The sequence below is a fragment of the Myxocyprinus asiaticus genome, chromosome 47 (assembly GCF_019703515.2).
Source record: "Myxocyprinus asiaticus isolate MX2 ecotype Aquarium Trade chromosome 47, UBuf_Myxa_2, whole genome shotgun sequence".
NCBI lineage: Eukaryota > Metazoa > Chordata > Actinopteri > Cypriniformes > Catostomidae > Myxocyprinus > Myxocyprinus asiaticus.
Genome location: NC_059390.1, coordinates 10,650,459 through 10,675,800, shown reverse-complemented (window position 1 = coordinate 10,675,800; position 25,342 = coordinate 10,650,459). Strand labels below are relative to the sequence as shown.

General features: G+C 37.2%; 1 protein-coding gene and 1 pseudogene across 1 annotated transcript; one reads left to right on the top strand and one right to left on the bottom strand.

Annotated features, from left to right (window-relative positions):
• Nucleotides 1-20,470, bottom strand: part of LOC127436593 (scavenger receptor cysteine-rich type 1 protein M130-like) — a 110,629-nt pseudogene extending 90,159 nt beyond the window's left edge.
• On the top strand, nt 22-4,616 carry ccdc59 (coiled-coil domain containing 59). The gene is made up of 4 exons (XM_051690881.1): nt 22-177; nt 1,611-1,977; nt 2,245-2,353; nt 2,651-4,616. Exons 1-4 carry the CDS (start codon nt 24-26, stop codon nt 2,813-2,815), a joined length of 795 nt encoding a protein of 264 aa, XP_051546841.1. The 5' UTR covers nt 22-23; the 3' UTR covers nt 2,816-4,616.
• Nucleotides 20,471-25,342: the final 4,872 nt, after the last annotated feature.

The following is a 25,342-nucleotide window of genomic DNA, read 5'->3' as shown; positions in this document are numbered from 1 at the left end:
CAAATGTGAGGTTAGTGTTAAACATGGCACCTATAAGACAAAATGTTAAAACTAAAGGACCAATGAAGGGAAAACAGTTCAAAAACAACTTTGCACACGGTGGTCCATCACACGACGTCAAAAGAAAAAGAAAATGGGTTCCAGAGAACAAAGTTTTTGATGGTAGTTTAAAAGAAGGTAAGTAATTGACTCTTTTAAAATGTACACTGGCGGCCAAAAGTTTGGAATAATATACAAATTTAGCTGTTTCGGAAGGAAATTGGTAATTTAATTCACCAAAGTGGCATTCGACTGATCACAATGTATAGTCAGGACATTACTGATGTAAAAAAAAACAGCACCATCACTATTTGAAAAAAGTCAAATCTAGACAGGCCCCATTTCCAGCAGCCATCACTCCAACACCATATCCTTGAGTAATCATTGCTAAATTGCTAATTTGGTACTAGAAAATCACTTGCCATTAAATCAAACACATTTGAAAGCTATTTGGTTCATTAAATGAAGCTTAACATTGTCTTTGTGTTTGAGTTGCCACAGTATGCAATAGACTGGCATGTCTTAAGGTCAATATTAGGTCAAAAATGGTAAAAAATAAAATGCTCTCCCTAGAAACTCGTCAGTCAATCATTGTTTTGAGGAATGAAGGCTATACAATGCTTGAAATTGCCAAAAAACTGAAGATTTCATACAAAGGTGTACACTACAGTCTTCAAAGACAAAGGACAACTGGCTCTAACAAGGACAGAAAGAGATGTGGAAGGCCAGATGTCCAACTAAACATGAGGATAAGTACATCAGAGTCTCTAGTTTGAGAAATAGACGCCTCACATGTCCTCAGCTGACAGCTTCATTTAATTCTACCTGCTCAACACCAGTTTCATGTACAACAGTAAAGAGAAGACTCAGGGGTGCAGGCCTTATGGGAAGAATTGCAAAGAAAAAGCCACTTTTGAAACAGAAAAACAAAAAGAAAAGATTAGAGTGGGTAAAGAAACACAGACATTGGACAACGGATAATTGAAAAAGAGTGTTATGGATCTTAACCCTATTGAGCTTTTGTGGGATCAGCTAGAATGTAAGGTATGTGAGAAGTGTCCGACGAGACAGCCACATCTATGGCAAGTGCTACAGGAAGCATGGGGTGAAATGTCACCTGAGTATCTGGACAAACTGACAGCTAGAATGCCAAGGATCTGCAAAGCTGTCATTGCTGCACATGGAGGATTTTTTGATGAGAGCCCTTTGAAGTAGTTTAAGAAGTTCTGAAAAAAAAATTTCTTTCAAATTGTAATAGTAATTTTTCACGTTATTAATGTCCTGACTATACATTGTGATCAGTTGAATGCTACTTTGGTGAATAAAAGTACCAATTTCTTTCCATAAGAGCAAAATCTGTATATTATTCCAAACTTTTGACCACCAGTGTATATACTTGACATTTAAGTAAATATATTTTCGATGTTGAAAATATCCATTGATTAAACAATTTGAATACAGACTAAAATAGCGTATAATAATAAAACAAACAACGTAAATAGAAAATGATGAAGCGTGGTATGTAGTCTGTAGTTTGAATATGTTCTTATGTCTGGCATATTCTACGTCAGGTCAGGGATTTGCCTTAAGAAGGAAGGAGAAAATAAAACACGAATACAACAAACTTCTTCGAAAAGAGAGAAAGAAGATGCAACAGTCAAAAGTGCAGTTACGGGAGGAATATCCTGAGCATCTGAAACATCTGTACCTGGCTGAAAAGGAAAGGCTAGAGGAAGAAGAGCAGGAGAAAAAGAAGAAAAGATGCAAAGGAAGAGCAGTGGATGAAGATGAGGAGGCAGAGGGAGAACTCATTGTGCCATTTGATGATTCTTACACTAAGAAACATGTCTCAAACACAATGCCCAACATCTCTTCTTCAGACCAATCTAATGCTCATGTTTCTTCTAATGAACCAGACATGACAGCACAGCCTGAGAGGTTTTTCTCATATTTATCCTTAATATATTGAAATTTGAGTTGTATGAGTTTACTGTCTACAAATAATATATATTAGTAAATAATTAAGATGTACGATTTATAATGTAGTTTCATTAGCCAAGTGTATGCATTTGGAGAGGTGTTTGTGTAATTCTGACTGTGTGATCACATTTATGGCAGTGAATGTGAGAGAGATACAAGTCGAAACATTCACCCGATATTTGCTGTCATATGTAATGATAAAGCCACATTTCTGATTTGTGTCAGCTTCCACAAGGCCCCACTCATACAAAGGAAACAGAAAAACTTGTCATCTTATCAGAAGACAAAGCAAGATTATGAGCGGATTAAGGAGGAGCGTGCACGAAAAAGAGAGGTGAGGGAGAAAAACCAGCCAATTTTAAACAATCACATCCAGTAGATGTATAATGTTGAACGAGTATTCCATTCTAAAAACATGAATTTACAGAATGCAACAGTGTTTTTTTCTACATGCTCTATACAGTCCATATGTAGAATTGGATTATGTAGACTCCCAATCCTTAATATATATCATACAGAACACCATAAGTCATTACAGAAGCATACTTTATTATATCAAGCATTCACTTTCATAGCCCTTAACATTTTTATGAGGCAAATGACTGATGCATGTTTTTCACTGTCTTTACAGGAATTTTTGAAAGACAAAGCTCAGAGGGAGGAGGCTTTGAAAAAATACAAGGAAAAGAAAATGGCCACATATCAGTTATTGAAAAGAAAAACCAAGAAGGGTCAGCCCAACCTCAACCTGCAGATGGAACTGTTGCTGCACAAGATTCAAGCTCAGCGCAAATAATTTGGTAGCAACCCACAAAATGAGACTCAAAATTGTTTAAAATGATGCATGTAACAATTTCAGATAGTTTAATTCAGGTTTGAAATGCACAAAAAGCTGTGCAGTTTGGAGGATGTGTAGCTACAAGGATCTTTGCATACCTATTTGTCTTTATCACTAATATTTGTTGTAAATAATGAATATCATTATGCTCTACACTTTTGTTAATTCAAGTTGAAAGTGTACAGAATTTTTTGAGAAAATCTTATGATTGAATCAAATTTTTTGTTTGTTTATTTGGTGTTATAGCACTGATATTAATATAAAATAATATAATGTCATATACTGGTCAAAAATTGTTACCAAATTTAGCAAAGCATGAACTTTCAGCATAAAAGATTTGAAATAAGAAAAACATAAGGCTTTAGTAGCAATACAAGGTCACTCAAACTCCTCCCAGCTCTGGTAACTGCAATATGTTTCCATGAAGTGAGGCTGTGGGTGTGGTCCTAGAGTTATTCACACCCTCCCGCTTTATTTGACTCCACCACATCATTATTGTCTGTTTTTTAAAATAAAAGCAAATTCATATTCTTGTAATTGCATCAAGATTTAAACTAAGCCCATTTAAATGAGCGAAATAACTGTTTAATTATATAGTTATGTAAAAAGGTTATAATAACCTACTTATGACTTTCTCACATCTTCATTGATATTCTTCACATCATCATACTCTTCCTGAACTCCCTCTGATGTACCTATGAAAGCAAATAACAAACAAAAATGTATTTTATTTGCAATTCATCTTGTCTTATATAAAAGGTGTCTTTCATTTATGATAAAGCCATGATGAGTTCATTAATGGTATAAATACATGTTCAACAGTCATAAAAAGATGAGATAAAATAAAAATAAAAGGTGATTAAAAATATAAAGTCTGCAGCTCACCCATTACACTTTGCAAGTTCATAATTCATAATTCTCTGGTGTGTCCACTACATATAGATGAATATATAAGCCCATAAACAACAAATAGACAATTTGCTTGCATTTTTATTTATTGAGCATCACTTAAAAGATATATCAAGGTAAAAAAGAAAAAAAACACCTTTTTTTAATATCAAAGTTCTGTCCTGTGTTGATGACATCTACAAAGTCATGACATGCATTCACACTCAAAAAATTGTAAACTGGAGATTTTTTTTCTTCACTTTATTTACAGCCATCATATCTTTTAATACTTAATCCTACCATAGTATAATAGAACTACAGTACACCTGATCACAACACCAAATTTGCTGGTAATGGTCACATTGTGGTACCCAGCTTAAAGACTAACTCTCTGAAGAAAACTGTCATTTATAGAGCCATAACAAACTGGAATACATTTCCTCTTGATATCCATTTAATAAAAAATAAATCATCCTTCAAAAAGAATATGCAGAGATATTTATTGGCATGCAGATGTAAGACTGAACAGTAGGAGGTATATTGTAATTGGACAAGTTTCTCAATATTGTGTTCTGGTTATATGAATTTTAATTTTTTTTTGTATTTGTTTTATTGGTTTTAATTAGTATTCTACTTAATTGTATGTTCAGGGGTGGTAGGCTTTGAAATGTACTGTATAGGAATGCTTTAAATTGTATATATGCATTTTCTACGTACAGTATGTTAATGTAATTTAACGTATATGCGATTAAGTGCATGTAATGTTATGTGAAGTATGTCATGTTTGGACCCCAGGAAGATTAACTGACTGCCATGGCATCCGCTAATGGGGATCCTTAAAAAACAATAAAACAATAAACCTGTCTCATGATCTGTTTTCAGTCCATCAGTAATGGCATCATCATTATATCCCGGTGTGACTTTCCCCCTCTCTTCTACATCAAAACAGAATATTTTTTTTTTGTAAATGAAATGTTAGTGTTTTAAGTTATCGAGTCACTGCTCTAATATTGCACTCATTGGGAATTTGTGAATTACAACTTTAATATTTATTTGCCAAGTTTGAAAAAAAAAATGAAATGATTTTAGTTCTTATTTTGAGTTGAATTAGTTGAACAACTTAAATAGATGCTTAACCTAAGAGAAGTTCGGTATCTTCATACCCAGAATGCTGAGATGAGACTCTTTTAATGAGAGCAGAACAGTTTGAAACACATTTATTATTACAGAGTCCCCATTTCCTTTGAATCGTGGATCATGTTAGTGAGACACTACACTCTCTAAAACTGCACCAAAACAGAAATATATCGCAAATACTTCATTTCTTCACTTTCTTCCCCACAGCTAATCACTGCATTATACAAACACATATAAATGAATAAGACTGACAAATGCAGAAACGAATACGTAAACAGATACATACAGTACTGAACAAAGACATGCAACCTTGTAGACACTTGTATGTTACAAGCGTAACCTCACTTCCTCACTGGCTTCCAGAAATATAGACAGGAAGAGACATACACGCAAACACACACACTTGCAGTTATATTACCAGCATAGGAACCCAAACATCCTTCCCCCCTTATTACCCTCCAAAACTATCTACAAGAAGAAACATACATATACAAACATGCACCTGCAGCTATTTGGTTTTCTGTGAGGAATTCTATGGCTTAAAGCAGGATGTTTAACAGGACTTATAATGTATGAACATTAACTGTCTGGTAGACTCTCAAGTCAACGTCATAAATAAGACATCTTTCCATTTCTCCAGTTTCAGAATTTCTTAACACATAAATTCATACATAATTAATGCTTCCTAAAACATTCATCAAGACTCACCTCCCTGATTTACAGTATGTGATTGAGTCCTGTGTCTCCTCTTAGAGAAAGCTGTGAGAGAAGACAGACAACACTGCTGCTGTCAACACATTACTGATGAGACACTGAATAAGACACACAATAAAGTTACACTATATCATTCATTAGCAGCAGTTTTGCTTAAGTGCTAGAATTAAACTTGTATGTGATGTGTGTGTGTATCTGTCATACCTCTCTTCATCACTCTGCTGAATCAGTATAATGAGTGGCAGTAAGAGTAGTAAGAGTACAGATCCCAGTACAATCACAACCACTGGAGGGATGGTGAGAGAAGCTGCTGGAGGAGTTTGTGGAGGAGTGATCAGTGAGAACAGAGATGGTGTCACATCTGTCGGTGAAACTGGAGGTAAAGCTAATGTTGTTGGGGGCCTTGGGGCAGGAGACACAGACAAATCTGTCAATGTAAAAACAAACACATTAAAAATGCTGAAATTAGTGTGGTTCTGAATACATTAATACAATACATTTCATCAGCTCTAAAATTAACAAATGAATACAATTTCTAATAAACTGTTCAAAAGGGAGGCAGTTCTGCTTTTAACACAGCGTAATAATCTCATCTGCACAGGTTAATCCAGCGTCCTCTTTGTGTGAGCAGTCAGTGTGGAAAATCAGGGATAGAGGACAGTCCCAATGGTGAATCTCATTCCCTCTGCAATCGACTCTGTTCAGCCACACAACACCTTCACCAGCACCAAAGGCTGCATTCCCATCAGCACTCAGTGCTGCTCCACAACCCAGCTGCCTGCAGACCACCTGAGCATCCCTGATGTCCCACTGATCATCACAGACTGAACCCCACACAGCATTATGATACACCTCCAGCCTCCCAGAGCACCGACCCTTCCCTCCACTCAGTCTCAGAGGAACATGCTCTGAATCATACACATCAACCAGCACTTAATCACACCATTTGCTACAATACAAATAAACTGAAACTGACCCTAGAGGCATTTAAAGCTGTAATTAATTTTGAAAGTCTAATTCAAATAATTCAGTGTTTAAGTGCATAGAGATTTACAGTGCTGTAAGTGACGTTAGGAATTTTGCAGCTTTGCTGTCAAATAAACTTACTGGAACACTGTCTCTGGTGAGGAGATGGTGAGGTAGAACATGTCTGATGACTCTGAGAGGCCTCATGAGTTTCCTCTGTGATTATAACATGAATCAGTAAAATGAACAGAACCAAACAAAATTAGGGAATCAATTTCTTGAAATATTTCAGGCCTATAATCATCTGAGACATCAGTCTACTTTCAACATTACACAATAAAATCAGAAACAAGACTCACATCATCATATAACAATAACATCTCAAATCATTTACAGTAGATAGTCTTACCAGAACAGATAATATTAGCCACGTCTTTGAGACCACAGTCATTCTTTCCCCAGGCTGAAGATTTACACTGCCACAGAGTGGAGTCATGTGGACAACATTTAAAATGATCCAGCCAATTATGAGACTTCAGTCCATTTGAATATGTGGGTTCACTGCCAGATCTTCCACAGTTCAGCTCTTGACAGATCAGACTCGCTGTGTCTCTGTCCATCTGATTTAAGCATACATTACCCCACGATCCATTGTAGAAAACCTCCACATTCCCTTTACATCCATCAGTTAACCTGATCTCTCTAAACTCTATATTGAAAAGAAATGTATTTTAATTATTTTAAATGTTAATGAACAACATTAATACACGTCATTGCAGTTTACTGCTTACCTGAGCACACGACTCCTACATCTTCCATGTGTTGACAGTCATGTTTTCCCCAGACCTGAGAAGAGCAGTTCCACAGGGACATCTCATTCCCCTTACAGTTCAACTCATCCAGCCATATGGGTCCAGAACCAGGACCAATCCAGTTACTGAGAGCCACTTCACATTGCAGCTGTCTGCTCACCACATGGGCATCTTTAATATCCCAGGAGTCATCACACACTGTCCCTCAAGAGCCATTGTGAAAAACCTCCAGTCTCCCTGCACAGTCTCTTCCAGAACCCACCAGCCTGATAGACTCATGACCTGAGATCAGATATACAGTGAGAGAAAACAGTAATTGGACAGGCACATTAATGACTATTGTCCACAGATGAAATGCCCAGATATTGTTGTCCTCACCAAGGCAGGTGATTGACAGCTGTTGTGTGGAGCTGCAGTTGAGAGTTTGTGGAGAGCTACAGTTCCCCAGATGAGCTTCACTCCCAGAGCACTGGAAGCCCATCACACACTCATGATTGTGTTCAGGACTAGATGAAGAGGATTCGTAGAAGTTCAGCACAGAGCCACAGCCCAGTTGTCTGCAGACCACAGAGGATTCAGTGAGACCCCAGGAGTCCAGCAGAACTCTCTTCCAGACCAGATGGATGTAAACTTCCACCTTCCCCTCACACTCTCTCTCCCTCCAGACAAATGCACTCGCCCATCATGAAGAGCCAGAGAGGAATCTGAAGAGAAAATCTTACATTTTACATAAACATTTCCAGATACCTTTAACTTTTTATGTGCATTAACAGCATTTATTTGTCAATATGAAAAATGTACACTTATCAAACTGTTTTATGAGTCTTCAGTACCAATATATTCATGACTTAATTGTGTGTGAACAATTAATAATGTGAAACATGCTTACTAGTGCAGATGACTCCTACATCTTGTGTATGAGAACATAGAGCATGACTCCATGAGTTGGGGTATTTCCAGAGATGTCTCATTCCCCTGACAATCAAACACATCAGCCCAGATTTCACCACTTCCCTCTCCAAACCAGTCCGATCCCACAACAGACACAGCGATCCCACAATTCAGCTGTCTACAGAGGACACTGGAGGCATTCATATCCACTAACAGTCCCACATAATTCTCTTGAGTACAGTTGTATTTGAGAGAAGATGATGTTGGTCAGAGAAATAAATAAGATTTGTTGCCTCTACACTGAATCTCTTCTGTCCACATCTGGCTCTCTCATTTGCCAAAAGCAGCTGCTCCCAGCACCTGTACAGGAGCCCCACAGTCCAGCTCTCTACACACAACCTCTGCATCCTGCTGGTCAAACGCAGCATCACACACTGAAACCCACATCATGAGGTATCTCTAATCTCCCAAAGCAACGAGAACCTCCAATCAGCCTGATACCTTCAATAAAAAGACAGGCATTCTTGCAATTTTCGAATTTGGTAACTGCGATCCTGATAGATAGGCTAACACGTGGCATGGTGTTAATTATTTAATTAAATCAGGATTTAATTTAAATACAGTGTTGAGTAAAAAAAAAGAAAAAGAAACAAGACAGAAGTAGATTATGTTAAAATCATATCCTGATACTAGGAGAGCTTACCTGAGCAGATGACCCCAGCATCTGCATGTTTACCCCAAACTTTTCCCCAAACGTATGATCCACAGTCCTTCAGCACAGACTCTAATCCAGTACACCTCACATTTCTAAGCCAGATTCGTCCTTGCCCCGGACCAAAGTGGGTACTTTTATGTGCAGCTACAGCCTCGCGACAGCCCAGCTCTCTACAAACTACTGCAACATCATCCATATCCCAGTCATCATCATCCACTTTTCCCAACTGTCCACTATGAAAAACCTCCACTCTACCAGCACAGGGACTTCCAACACATACTAATCTCAATGTTTCTGAAAGACAGAAAGTGCACAAGTTACAGCTGCTCCCAGCATCTATACAGGAGCCCCACAGACCAGCTCTCTACACACAACCCCTGCATCCTGCTGATCAAAGGCAGCATCACACACTAAAACTCACGTGTTCCCATGAGGCATCTCTACCAGAGCAACGAGAACATCCAATCAGCCTGACACCTAAATCGACAAGAGATATAACTGACAATTTAAAACATTCTAAAGTAAAGTATCAAAATATTCACAAAAAACAAATGCTATATTGTAAATAACTGTCAATGTTACAGTGATACATTTTCTTTCCCAAAATAAGCATGCTTGCGACTAAAAAAAAATTGGTCTGTTTACCACAAATATGTAGTTAATCTAGTAAGTAATGGTTAAATAAATAAAAGTAAGGAAGATATTACCTGAGAAGACAACTCCAACACCCTCATCATGCTTACAGTCATGGTTGCCCATTTTCTTTTTCTTTCGCACTGCAGTATTGTGGACTCTGATCCACTACACTCAATATTATTAATCCAGATATTTCCTGTGCCTGGTCCAAAGTAAGTAACACCTCCGAGCTCTCTACACAGCACTGCAGTGTTCGTCAAATCCCAATAATAATCAAACACAGCTCCCCACTCTCTATTATAGTAAACCTCCAGCCTACAGCACAAAAATAACTATCACCCACCAGCCTCACTTAGCCTGTATACAAGATATAGTAAAATGTACAGTATATAGTAAGAATCTAACAAATTATTTTTATATAGTTTACAGGGAGAGAGAGAGAGAGAGAGAGAGAGAGAGAGAGAGAGAGAGAGAGAGAAGAAAAGAAAAATAGACAGTAAGAAATTGACCATTAGGTAATTAAATAGTATTGCAAACATTAAATTAAATTAATAATTTACTGATCCAATCTTTGATTTCACAGATAGACTTTGCTAATTTGGAGAATTGTGAAATTTCATCGGGTTTCGAAGAAATATAAAGTTGGGTATCGTCGGTATTACAGAGGAAATCTATTCCATGATTCCTGATAATATCTCCCAGGGGAAGCATATATAAGGAGAAGAGCAGAGACCCTAAAACTGATCCCTGTGGAACTCCATACTTAACTTTTGTTTGATTTGACAATTCCTCATATACAGACAAAATAGTAGTGGTCTGCTAACTAGGCCCTAACCATGCTAATGCAAGTCCACAAATGCCAACATAATTCTCAACCCTATCCAAGAGAATGTCGTGATCTATGGTGTTGAAGGCAGCCTAGAAGAGAAATGCAGCTGCGATCAGATGATAAGAGCAAGTCATTTGTAACTCTGATAAGTGCAGTTTCTGTACTGTGATGGGGCCTAAATACTGACTGAAATTCTTCATATATACCATTTCTCTGTAGAAATGAACATAGTTGGGAGGACACTACCTTTTCTAGTATTTTCGACATAAATGGGAGATTTGAAATCGGTCTATAACTAGCCAATTCTTCAGGATCAAGCTGTGGCTTCTTAATAAGTGGTTTGATAACTGCCATTTTAAAGTTTCTTGGGACATGCCCTAAGGAAAGCGAGGCATTAATAATATTAAGAAGAGGCTCTAAAATGACAGGGAATACCTCTTTTAAGAGCTTAGTTGGTATTGGATCTTACATACATGTTGCTTTTGAAGTTTTTATACATTTTGTTAGCTCTTCATGATTTATGATAGCGAAGGATTGAAATCACTCATGAGGAAAACTATGAGACACTGTTTTCTGAGGTGCTGTGACAGACAATTGCATAAATCCAATTTTATTTCTGATAATTTCATTTATTTCAAGAAGTCATTACTATTGTGCTGAGACAGAATATCTGGCTCAGTTGAGGCTTTATTCCTAACCAATTTAGCCACAGTACTGAATAAACAACTAGAATTGTTGTGGTTAATTTCTATTAGTTAGCTAAAATATGCTGACCTGGCAGCTTTTAGTACCTGTCTGTAGCTACAGACACTATCCTTCTATGCACCACGAAATACCTCTAATTTTGTATTCTTCCACTTGCGCTCCATTTTCCGAGCTGCTCTCTTGAGAGCATGAGTGATCATTGTACCATGGTGTGGGGCTTTTGTATTCAGTGGAAAGGCAGCTAAGGCATTGAGTAAATGGAGGACTTAAATATAATTTATTGTACTGGCAGACATCATGATCAGCTGAGCATCAGCTAATTGCAGTTTGACTAATGTGACCTGGCTGAACTGATGCCATGCTTGATTTAGTTGGTTAATTTCCTGAAAAAAGTGAAAACACTGTGGCTCTCTTAAAACTTTTCTCAGTTTGTTTGATTGTTGTGACCAGCTATTTTCCTCTTTTTTTAAGACCAGTGAAATGAACATAGCCAGTGAAATATGTTTTGTTTATTTGGTGATTAGGCAAAAGAGCCTTATTATTAATATATAAAAACAAAATGCAAAGTATATACATTTCATTACAAAAAACATGAAAGAACATTAAGACATCAGGAACTTAAATTTGAATATATTAATATAAGATCAATTATTCATATTAATTTCAAAGTTAAAACAAATTTTACAAAGTGTGTAACATTCAGTACAGAAATATTTGAAATAACATGAAAACATAAGGCACTGAAGCTTCAGTAGTACTGTAAGTTTTCATAAACTTCTCTCAGCTCCAGAAGCTGTAATATGATTTCAGAGGCAGTGGGTGTGGCCACTGAGTCATACAGTTCCTCCTTTGTTTGACTCCTCCCCCACATCATCATAATCTGTTATATAAATAAATAAATACAAAAATAAATATCAAAACTGCATATAAAATGGATATGAATATGAAAGATATAAGAAACACTTTTATTGAGCACAAAATGGTTACAATAACCTACCTAACAGATTTCTCACATCTTCACTTACACTCTTCACATCATCATACTCCTCCTGAACTCCCTCTGAAACACATTGAAAACAAACCACATATTGGGGGGGTGGGGGGAGTGATCACACTTAATACACCTTGTCTGACATCATGAGTCCCTTTTCCCTTGAAGCTGCAGTCAGTGGGTGCATTCCATTCAGAAGTGATCATCCCTATGCCCCATTCCCTTTGAAGACTTTACCGTCCATCCACTATGAGAGCTTTGAAGAGCTAAAAGGTGTGGGGCTCAAAAATAAGGGTAATTTGAAACTCACTTTAAATAATTTTTATCGGAAATTCTGTTTGATGCAATCTTACAGCATGACTATCATGATTGTTTTACCTTCAAAGCACCCTTCGGAGGGTGATTTATCCCGTTTGTACGCTGTCAGATATTTTGTTATTTATGTAACCTTGGATGCAGCATAATTCGAATGCAATCATTTTCAGTTACCAAAGTCATTGTAGAGTCAGTCATGATTAATTAATCCATGAGTAAAAATGTCAATCAACATGGTGGTTACTGAGATTAAGTGAGTAGTATTTGGCTGGTCATATGATCCTAACATGGCAGCCCCCATGCAGGAGACCCTCTCTATGTATGTATAAACAGCTTTTACTTTAAGGTTACTGATATGCCTGGGGTCTTCATCTCATGTGAATGCTCATGATTTTATACTTATGTTTCAAGATTGCAATTCATTTCTTTAGGAATAAACCTTTTTTAATAAGGAAAAATTTCTGAGAGCGCCTTTAAAGGGATAGTTCACCCCAATTTACTCACCCTCATGCCATCTCAGATGTGTATGACTTACTTTCTTCAGCAGAACTCATTTGAAGAAAAACAAAAAAATATCTTAGCTCAGTAGGTCCTTAAAATGCAAGTGGATGGTGATCAGACCTTTGAAGCTCCAAAAAAGCACTGACAGTCAACATAAACTTCATCCATACAATTCCAGCTATTCTTCTAAAGCAAAATGATAATTTTTGGTGTGAAAAAAATTTGAATAATGAAGTACTTTTTAACTATAAACCATGGCTTCCGGTCAGCAGCAGTATGTGCATTCACAAGAACGCAGCCTCTCATGTGATGTATTCGCATTATGTTCTGGACATAATCTCACATTTTTCTTAATGGCCAATGCTGATATCCAGAGAGCAGGGTGGCCGATAGGCAGATACAATGTCGATATATGACACAATTTAATATAATATATAACAAACATAAAATTGCTAAAAAATGAATAAACTCTTATTTACCACTATATTTACTCAATTTCACACTAAACTTTAACTTGGTAAAAATAATCTAAAAAAAATAATATTGTATTTTAAATGGTAGATAGCAGTTTCTTCTTATTTCTGTTTAGTCATAAAATGTTTGTAATTTATTTGCACATGAAGAAATTGTTACTATATTAGGAAGAAGGAAATAACAGTACACACAGCAGTCCAGCAACCATGGATGGCATGTCCACATTGTTCTAAAAAAATACGGAGTCAAACCAATTGCACGTACAGTGCATAGTGAATAAGACATTTACTCATATCACATGTGAAGCGCTTTTACTTTGAAGTTGCAATCAAGCGCTCTTGCAGATTCAGTGCGAGCAGCAATCTCCTGATAGTTTAAATGGCCTGGATCGCCTACTTGGATTGTCACGGACTGACCATCATGATTTGTGAATCAGAGGAACTTTTGATCCTGATCCTGAAGTTTTTTATTCTGGCTGATGGAATACACGCTCAAAGATATTAGATGAGTGCTCGATGTGATGAAAATGCTGGATTTTCGTGAGGTTCGTCAATTACATCTTTTTAAACATGATATCTGCATATTTGCAGACGGTATATAATAGAAGTTTTATTGATATTTGCCTTTTATCATTAGAAAAGTTACAGGGAACTGTTGAGGAGAGACTGTTAGGATACATGCTTCAGAGGAAGATTTATGAGTGTTCCACAGGATGCTGGATCTGCTGAAGTTGTGTGAGGTTGGTTTATTACATCTGTTTAAATGAGATATACGCATATTTGCAAAAGGGGAAATTTATCGGCTGATGCGATAATTAAAAAATTCAGAAAAATCGGCTGATTTATCGGCCTCTGTGATATATCAGCTGACCACCAGATACAAAACAGATATAAATACAGATCTAAACCAAAACCAACTAAGCTTTTGTACAGCGTTCCTCCAACTCAGTTGTAAACAGCGCTGCTCTTCCGGGTGTGTTGCATGTGCGTCAGTTCTTGCGTGAACATGCTAAAGTGAATGTGTCACACGTGCTTACTGCTGCAGAGTCTGACCAGAAGCGATGCTTTATAGTTAATAAGTACTTAAATATTTATCTTTTTCACACCAAAAGAGATCGTATTGCTTTAGAAGACAATATTTTAACCGCTGGAGTCGTATGGATGACGTTTATGCTAACTGTCTGTGATTTTTGGAGCTTCAAAAGTCTGATCACCATCCACTTGCATTTTAAGGACCTACTGAGCTAAGACATTTTTCTATTTTTCTTCAAATGTATTCTGCTGAAGAGAGAAAATTATACACAACTGGGATGGCATGAGTGTGAGTAAATGATGAGAGAATTTGAATTTTGAGGTCAACTAACCCTTTAAAGGACACATTTTTGAAGAGTGATAATAAAAACTTTGTGATAATGAAATTTTAAAAGTTGCGACTCACTGTGTACAACTTGAGAGCTGTGCCCATTAATAATGACATCATCATAATTAACTGGTGTCTTCACTACACATACACATAAAAAAAATGAAAACGTACACATGAATACATAAGCCAATTAATATAACATTAAACCAATAATCTAACATATTACCTGCAATGGGCAAGAAATATATATATATATATATATATATATATATATATATATATATATATATATATATATATATATAAATATAGGAATATATATATATATATATATATATATATATATATATATATATATATATATATAAATATATTTAAATTCTATTTAATAGTAAAAACACCTTTTTTTATTTCTGAATTCTTTCCGCTGGTAACAACATCATCGTACCTCTCAAGTAAGTCTTCTGCAACTTCAACATGAAACGGATTCCATTATGCTAAAAACAAACTTTAAAGTATATTGTAGCCTTTACTGTAATATACAGATAATGTTAAGATTTTTTTTTGTTTGTTTTGTATTTCATCCTATTATAGAATAACAGAACTACACCTGTCTCACAGTCTGGCTTCAGTCCAACAGTGATGACATTATCATAATATCCCGGTCTGATTTTTTTCACCATCTTTTCTGCATCAAAACAGTATATTTTTGGAAACAGACAAAATATGTTCTTACAGTTGCAGGTCATGTGACCATTAGGTTTATTAAACATCTGGTGATGAAATCATGTGATCACTGACCTATTACGCCACTGCCGTTGGTGACATCATCATAATATTCAGTCTTGAACTCTTTTTCTGAAGAGAACAAAGCAGGAGACTCTAACATATTAGTATTTTAAACTGCAGTATTTTAATAGCATAGAGTCATCAGTCAAATATTTCATTCAGGGGTATCATTTGTGAATTACATATTTTTTTTATTTATTTATTTATTTTATTTTTTTTGCTGAATTTGTAAATCAAACAATTTAAGTATTTTTTTTTTATTAAAATGTAACATGAATTGCCACTCATAAACTCTCTAACCTGAGAAAATTTCAGCATCTTCATACCCAGAATGCTGTTCTTCAGAGATGAGACTTCCTATTAAATGATAGCAGATCAGTCTGAAACATGTTTATTAAAAACAGACTTGAATCACCATTTTCTTAGAGTTCACTGTTTTCACTGGATCATAGATATCACTGTGTTAGTGAGAATCAGAAAATATCAAATCAGCCGACAGTCAAACACTACACTTTAAAATGAACCAAAAATACCAAAACATTAACCTTCCAAACAAAAGAATGATAAAAAGAAACACAACCTTGTAAACATATATGTATATGGTACATTGACTGCACTCTGCAAACACACCCACACACACACACACACACAAACACGTATCCTCACATAAACCCATTTCTCACTGGCGCGCGCGCGCACACGCACACACACCTGCAGCTCTGTGGTTTTAAACAGGAGGTTCAACAGCACTAATAATAGATGCTCTCATCTACACTTTCTCCAACATAACATTAATGAGAGACATTGGCTTTTATATCGATTTGATTTACGCAGAATGTGATTTCATTGATAACAACAAATCAAAAAGTGGATTAGATTTTGAACATTGATGTGCTCCATTATTTAAATGATTTAGTGACAGACCTATAACTGAGAATTACTAAACTGGAGGATCAAGTTTTTCCCTGTTTTACTGGTGTTAAAAATATCTATAACATACTTTAAGTTCTTTACTGAAGTGCTTGCCTGTGGATATAACTTTCAATTTCTGACAGCAAGTTTCATTATTTCTTAAACATATTTCCAAACACATAAAATAAAGCTTTAAATTATGTTCTCTCAAGATGCCTCACCCCTCTGAGTGACGTGATTGTGTCTGTTTGTGTGTCTGTGATCAATCTCCTCATAAACTGCTTCAGTCAGAGTCCTGTGTCTCCTCTTAGAGAGAGCTGTGAGTGAAAACAGGCAAACCTGCAGTTATTTCACAATACATGACTGATGACACACTGAATAAGACAACACTGAAGTTACAATATTACACAATAATAAAAAACATGCAGTTGGTGTCTTAGTTGATGGTGTCAGAATTGAACTTGTATGTTATGTGTGTATCTGTCGTACCTCTCGTCATCACTCTGTTCTGCTGAATCAGTATAATGAGTGGCAGTAAGAGCAGTAAGAGCACAGATCCCAGTACAATCACAACCACTGGAGGGATGGAGAGAGAAGCTGCTGGAGGAGTTTGTGGAGGAGTGATCAGTGAGAACAGAGATGGTGTCACATCTGTCGGTGAAACTGGAGGTAAAGCTGATGTTGTTGTTTCAAGTGTTGTGGACCAATCTGTCAATGTAAAAACAAACACATTTAAATGCTGAAATTATTGTGGTCTTGAGTGTTAACCGTTCTAAAGGGAGGCAGCTCTGGTTTCAACACAGCGTAATAATCTCACCTGCACAGGTGAGTCCAGCGTCCTCTTTGTGTGAGCAGTCAGTGTGGTTATTCAGGGAGAGAGGACAGTCCCACAGGTGAATCTCATTCGCTCTGCACTCGACTCTGTTCAGCCACACAACACCTTCACCAGCACCAAAGGCTGCATTCCCATCAGCACTCCGTGCTGCTCCACAACCCAGCTGCCTGCAGACCACCTGAGCATCCCTGATGTCCCACTGATCATCACAGACTGAACCCCACACAGCATTATGATACACCTCCAGCCTCCCAGAGCACCAGCCCTTCCCTCCACTCAGTCTCAGAGGAACATGCTCTAAATAACACATCACAGATGAGGAAACACATCAGTAATTAACAACATTATCGGCACTATGAAAATGAATTCTTTAAAATTGTAATTATTTTTTAATGCATTTTGAAATACAAATAGATAACAGATATTTATATAGAAAAAATACAGACATACAGAAATAATAATTTAAACCTGTTTGTCATCAAAAAAAAAAAAAAAACTTACTTGAACACTGTCTCTGTTGAGGCGATTGTGAGGTAGAACATGTAAGATGACTGCGAGGAGACTCAGAACTCTTCTCTGAGATTATAACATGATAAAATTAACAGAACTGAACAGAACACTGGGATATTACATTCATGAAATCTCTCAGTGCTTTATTTATTTTAGCTTCAAAAATCTACTATTGCCTTTTCCCAAACCTTTACTGAACATATCATTGTTTACTTAGTTTATTATTGTTTAATTAATGCACTGCACATAAAAACTTATGATTAAAGAAACATGACAACTGAAACAATCTTAGAATATTTAAATATCACCTTACCTGAGCAGGTGATTTTGGCCACTTCATCTTCACCACAGTTATTCTGTCCCCAAGGTGATGATGGACACTGCCACAGATTTGAGTCATGTGGTCGACATTTCACTTCATCTAGCCAGTTACGAGCTGATTTTACTCTTGATGAAGAATCAGACTCAACACCAGATCTTCCACAGTTCAGCTCTTGACAGATCAGACTCGCTGTGTCTCTGTCCATCTGGTTCCAACATACATTACCCCATGATCCATTGTAGAAAACCTCCACATTCCCTTCACAGCCCTCAGTTAACCTGATCTCTTTAAACTCTAAATTAGAAAAGGATTTGAGTCAACCTCAACTCTCACAAATCTCAGTCTATTAATGTATAATACAAGCACACTGGATATTGCTAACCATCAGACACAAACATACACCATTGAAATGTTCAAAATATTTTGAGTTATTGTTCAAATGCCTGTATAAATGTTAACCTGAGCACATGACTCCTACATCCTCCTTGTGTTGACAGTCATGTTTTCCCCAGACCTGAGAAGAGCAGTTCCACAGGGACGTCTCATTCCCCTCACAGTTCACCTCATCTAGCCATATGGGTCCAGAACCAGGACCAAACCAGGCTGGTACCTAATGGTTAATGAGGGCCACTCCACACTGCAGCTGTCTGCACACCACATGGGCATCTTTAATATCCCAGGAGTCATCACACACTGTCCCCCATGAGCCATTGTGAAAAACCTCCAGCCTCCCTGCACAGTCTCCTCCAGAACCCACCAGCCTGATGGACTCATGACCTGAGATCAGATATACAGTGAGAGAAAACAGTAATTGCACACGCATATTAATGACTAACCATGATAATAAAATTGCCCAGCTGTTGTTCTTCTGACCAAGGCAGGTGATTGACAGCTGTTGTGTGGAGCTGCAGTTGAGAGTTTGTGGAGAGCTGCAGTTCCCCAGATGATCTTCACTCCCAGAGCACTGGAAGCCCATCACACACTCATGACTGTATTCAGGACTGGATGAAGAGGAGCCGTAGAAGTTCAGCACAGAGCCACAGCCCAGCTGTCTGCAGACCACAGAGGATTCATTGAGACTCCAGGAGTCCAGCAGAACTTTCCTCCAGACCTGATGGATGTAAACTTCCACATCCCCCTCACACTCTCTCTCTCCAGACAACCGCACTCGCCCATCATGAAGAGCCAGAGACGAATCTGAGGGAAAGTGACCTTTAAATATTAATAATACTATACTGACATAAAAATGTACTTTAGATATTGTACTGTACAAAATACTGTACTTTGAGACCACAGTATCAACATATCTGAGTTTTTCATCTTTAATGTTCATATGAGTTTTTGAAAGGGATAATTCACCCAAAAATGTCAATTGTAAAAGACATTTCATAGCATGGAATAAATAAATAAATAAATAAAATAGAAAATAAATAAAATTTTATATATATATATATATATATATATATATATATATATATATATATATATATATATAAGGCAATGAAAGTTATATGGATTTGTAACAACATAAGGGTGAATAAATGACAGAATTTGTTTTTTTTGGAGTGAACTACCCCTCATCATGACTTTGTGTGATGTGTGCTTACTAGAGCAGATGACTCCAACATTTAGTCTATAAGAATGTTCAGCTCGACTCCATGAAGAAATGGGACATTGTGCGAGTTGTGTTTCATTCCCCTGACAATCAAACACATCAGCCCAGATTTCACCGCTTCCCTCTTCAAACCAGTCCGATCCCACAACAGACACAGCGATCCCACAATTCAGATGCCTACAGAGGACACCGGCAGTTTTCATATTCCAGCCTGCATGACTCGCTGTGTGCCACTTGCTGAGATGCTGAAGCTCCACTCGACCAGAACAAGAGTCTGAACCATTTACCAGTCTGAGTGCTGTGTAACCTGGACATAAAACTAAGCTTATTTCTAACTATAAATATATAAAACTGGAAATTGTTTAAGAAAACAGAATATTATGTATGAATATTATGTATGAAATTTGTCTAAAGAGAAGACCAATACTGATACTCAACCAAAGCAAATCACTCCCACATCATTTTCATGGTAACATTGTTTGTGTGAAGATTGTTGTGGACAGAGGTGAATCTGAGATTCATTGCCACTACACTCAATCTCCTCTGAACAAATAGGTCCATTCCCTTGGCCAAAAGCAGCTGCTCTCATCACCTTTGCAGGAGCCCCACAGCCCAGCTGTCTACACACAACTTCTGCATCCTTCTGGTCAAAGGCAGCATCACACACTGTGCCCCAACCCTCTGTATGAAGCATCTCCACTCTACCAGAGCACAGGTGAGACCCATTCACAAGTCGAAGTCCTTGTTCTGAGTCTTTAAATTATAAGGACAGCAAAAGAACATTAGCATTCTAGGGTGATACAAATATATAGACAAAGTACATAATAAAAAGTCTGCTTAAAAAAATTAATTAAAAAAAAGTTTGTAATACAATTTATTCCTGATTATGTCTTTAAAAAAAAAAAAATTCTACCAATTCAACAATAGCTTCTCAAAAAGAGTAGAATAAACTCAACTGCCTGTGATTTAAAGACAGATACAGAGATGTTTGATTGGGTTCAAGTCCGGGCTCTGGCTGGGCCACTCAAGGACATTCACAGAGTTGTCCCGTAGCCACTCTTGCATTGTCTTGGCTGTGTGCTTAGGGTCATTGTCCTGTTGGAAGGTGAACCTTCGGCCCAGTCTGAGGTCCTGAGTGCTCTGGACCAGGTTTTCATTAAGGATATCTCTATATTTTACTGCATTCAGCTTTCCTTTAACCCTGACCAGTCCCCCAGTCCCTGCCGCTGAAAAACACCCCCACAGCATGATGCTACTACCACCATGCTTCACTTTGACCCCATGGCTTGGTTTTTGCTCTGATATTGTGATACCTTATATAGACAGGTGTGTGCCTTTCCAAATCATGTCCAGTCAATTTAATTTGCCACAGGTGGAATCCAATCAAAATGTAGAAACATCTCAAAGATGATCCAGAGAAATGGGATTCACCTGTGCTAAATTTCAATGTTATAGCAAAGGGTCGGAATACTTAATGTGATATTTCAGTTTTTTCTTTTTAATAAATGTGCAAAATTATCAATAATCTGTTTTTTGCTCTGTCATTATGGGGTATGGAGTGTAGATTGATGTAAAAAATTAAATAATTGAAAGCATTTTAGCAAAAGGCTGCAACATAACAAATGTGGAAAAAATGAAGGGGTCTGAATACATTAAGAATGCACTGTATGTAATGGGAACATCAATATGATTTTGAGAATGAGTGATATATGGAGCAGCTCACCCAAACAGATGACTCCAGCATCTTGTTCATGATTACAGTCATGTTTACCCCATCCAGCTGATCCACAGTCCCTCAGTGTGGACTCTGATCCATTACAATTCACATCATTTAATTTTTACATCACATCATTTAACCGGACCCTTGTCCAAAATGAGCAAGATGAACTGCACATGCTGGTTCTCCACAGTCCAGCTCTCTACATACAACTTTAGCATTTGTCATATCCCAGTTATCATCACATACTGTTCCCCATGAACCATTATGAAGAACCTCCACTCTGCCATTACAGTGATTGTTACCACCAACCAACCTCACAATATCTGTCCATGGGAAAGAGACCACAAATAATAATAATAATAATAATTATTATTATTATTATTATATTATTATTATCATTATATATTTTTAAATGTTATCTCTTAATCCTGCGTGTGTACTTACCGGCTGTAATGAGTGGTACCAATGAGAATAGAAAAATAAATTTAAGACAGCTCTCCATCTTCCTCTGCTGCTTGCTTGACTCCCTTCAGTACAAGTTCTCCTCTGCTCCCGTAAAGACACTGAAGAAACTGACTCCTCTCAACCCCTAAGAAAGAAGAGGGAGAGAGAGAATCTCACAGCTGCCAATGACACTCACTGTTGCCTTATTAGAGAGAACAGGGGAAATCATCAAACATAATCAGTGACAAATCAGAAAGCACCATTTTTACTTTGTCCATATATATCAAGAAAGTGTCAGCGCTGATGAGCAAAACTCCTCCTCCGTCATGAAGAGACAATTTACTAAGGATAGACACATGTCTGTCATATGTCAGCGTGAAGAGAAATACAGTCACACAACTTTAAGTAGATTGATCTAACAAAAACACTTTTATAAACAGTTTATATGCAGCATCAAAGGGTGCCACCTGCACACATGAGATTCAAGCACTGATGATGACTGACTGCTCACTTCAAACACTTCAACAAATAGTCTTATTCACACACACACACACACACAAATATTTGCTCATCACTAATATGAATAAATATGATTTTTAAAACCAATTTTTGTTTCTGAGATCACGTGCATAGTATTAAGAGAAAATTACCAGTCTTTTCTGTTGTTCTTTCCAATGGTACAATAAAAAGAATGTTATTACACCACAGAATGAACTAGAATGATGCTGTTTAATTAATAGAGGGCTATTCAGACAAGATTTGTAAATAAACATTGTTTCCTATCAAAGGATATTCCTTCGATACTGTATCAATACTGTAGCTGTAGATGTCTGTTTTATACTACAATGCCTTATTCATCCAGAAGATGACAGTATTAGACTTGCTTTCTGAAGACGAGCAGCCAAAGGTGTGTTTAATGCTGTAATGTGATACTCATCTGTAGAAAGCAGCAAAACACTTTTCTCAAAGACGAGCAGTCATGTGTCTTTCTTCAATAAACTGTTGCAGAAGAAAAACCTTTTGGATGCTGTAAAGTAGGCCTACCTGTTGTGCACCTCTATTCACCTCAGATAAAATTTTGAAGTGACTCCAAGCCAGTGGCGTAGCCAAGGGTGGGCCTGGGCCTACGCAAATTAGACCACGGTCCTCCCAGAATATTAGAGATTATTCTTTGACTTCAAATATATATTTATAAATAGTTTAAAAATGCATACATTTTAATTTCTTAAAGTGTGAAAGAACTGTTTGAATGTGCTATTTCTCTGTTGTTAAGGAATATATATATTTGGGTGAAAACTATGCCCTTTCATTTTTGTTGAAGCCCCTCCAAAAGTAATTTCCTGGCAAAGCCCTTGCTCCAAGTTCTACAGTTACAATGAAGCACAGTATTCTGTGCCCAGGATGCAGATAAATGGTGTTGCCCTGTGTTGGAGCATCTCTATTAATTATAAAGTTCCCCCAGGGTAAAAAGCACACTTTATTTTGTTTTCTCCCAAAACACTAAATAGCATCAAAAACTACGAATGGACTTTCCTTAACTGATGATTACGCTCCTATACACAGATGACTCTTCATGATATCTCTTAGCCTTGAAAAATAACAATGCGTTTAAATCTTTCCGAACTCCAAGCAAACACTTGTTGATATAAAAGAATATATCAAATCAATCACGCAGTGCATCTTCATGTACAGACTGATCAATTGATAAAAGAATGGAGGGCCCCATTCCAGCTAACAGATCAACTCACCATATGTGAAGAGCAACTCCACTTCTTCATTGAGTGCAGATAAACAGCATGTCCTTCAGTCTTTCATTTCTGATTGTTCAATAATTTGGGTTTTATTGATATTTGGCCAAATTTCACTTTCTCCATCTGTCGCGTTTACCACAAGCAGGCTTGACGATGTAAGCCACATTTTAGGCGGAAACAATTGATGTTGCGTCATTTTATTGTTATTATTCAGTTTACTAAGCGGAGCCTTGTCTTGAGCTGTCAGCCTACTCTGGCATTTATGCAGCACCTTTAAAACTCACCTGGACTATCACGTATATGTATTATTTATGCACACTTGAAGTTAAATAGATCAGAAAAACATAACTGCACTGATGCACTGTAGCAACGAGACAGAGATTCTCACATTAAAAAAAAAAAACTATCACATGATTAGCTGGATTCCTTATAGACTGTTAATTAAGGGTGTAATTCACTCATCTCATGATTCGGTTCAGTTCACGATACTGAACTCACGTTTCAGTTTGTTTCACGATTCTTTTAACGAAGTCTGAATCAAGAAAAGTTAATATTGAAAGTTTTTTTATTATTATTTTGCTTTAAAGATATAAGTAAAACAGTTCCTTTCCTTTAAAATTTAGCTAAATGTACTGTTCTTAAAAGTGCTAAATGATCCTTTAGAGATGTACTGGGGCTAAAAATCAGCTCAGAACAGGGCAATGGTGACACTGACACCAAATTGAAATATTAATAATTCGGCTTGCTGAAAATACAGAATTAGCATTGTATTCTTCTAATAAGCAAATATTTTCAGAGAAGGAAAAAGTCTCAGTTACGTATGTAACCTCGGTTCCATGAGATGAAGCTGACACTAAGCTGACGCTATGGGGAGTGTCCTTCTGCACAAACTAGTTGAAACCTTTCAACAATAACACCAGGATTGGCTATGGTGTTTAAGCCCTGCCCTTTTAGGCGCCATTCCAAACACCATTCCTCAGAATTTTCTGACTAAGGGACAAAGAGCGCATCGCTCGCACCTCAAAAAACCCTGAGTCCGTAGTGCGGCCAGCTTACGCAGTGTCTCGTTCCATTCATCTTAGGGAATCGAGGCTACATAACTAACCAAGACGTTCCATTCCGATTCAGTACACTTGACATTGCATCACAAAGCTGACGTTATGTAAAACAAATTCCCATCACGCTGCACTACACGACATAACCTTCCCAGAGAGGAAACATGATACCGCAGTCCCAAACGACATGAGAATGCTGCAAGTGAATGACCCTCATGGTGAGCCAGGAGGAGAAAACTCAGAAAATATATATGAACTATGGTCATATAGTATGAATTAACCCCTTCACAAACTCAGTCGGGAAGGAAGTTTATTTGTAATGAAAGTGCCTGTAACTTTTGGGAAATACAACAGTCTGAATGCAGGCTGTTGTGTAAAATGACAGGGAGCCCATACTTTAAAAAAAAAGATATAAGTATATGTTTGGCCCGTGAAATAGCAAGCACTCTAGACAGAGAGGTCTTGCTATGAGAGAGATGTTACTTCAATGCCCATGAAGAGGCCACGGCTCTAGTTGAGTGTACTTTAACACCAATTGGGCAATTCGCACCCTGCAACTCGTAAGCCAGGGTGATCGCAGCAACAATCCAGTGAAA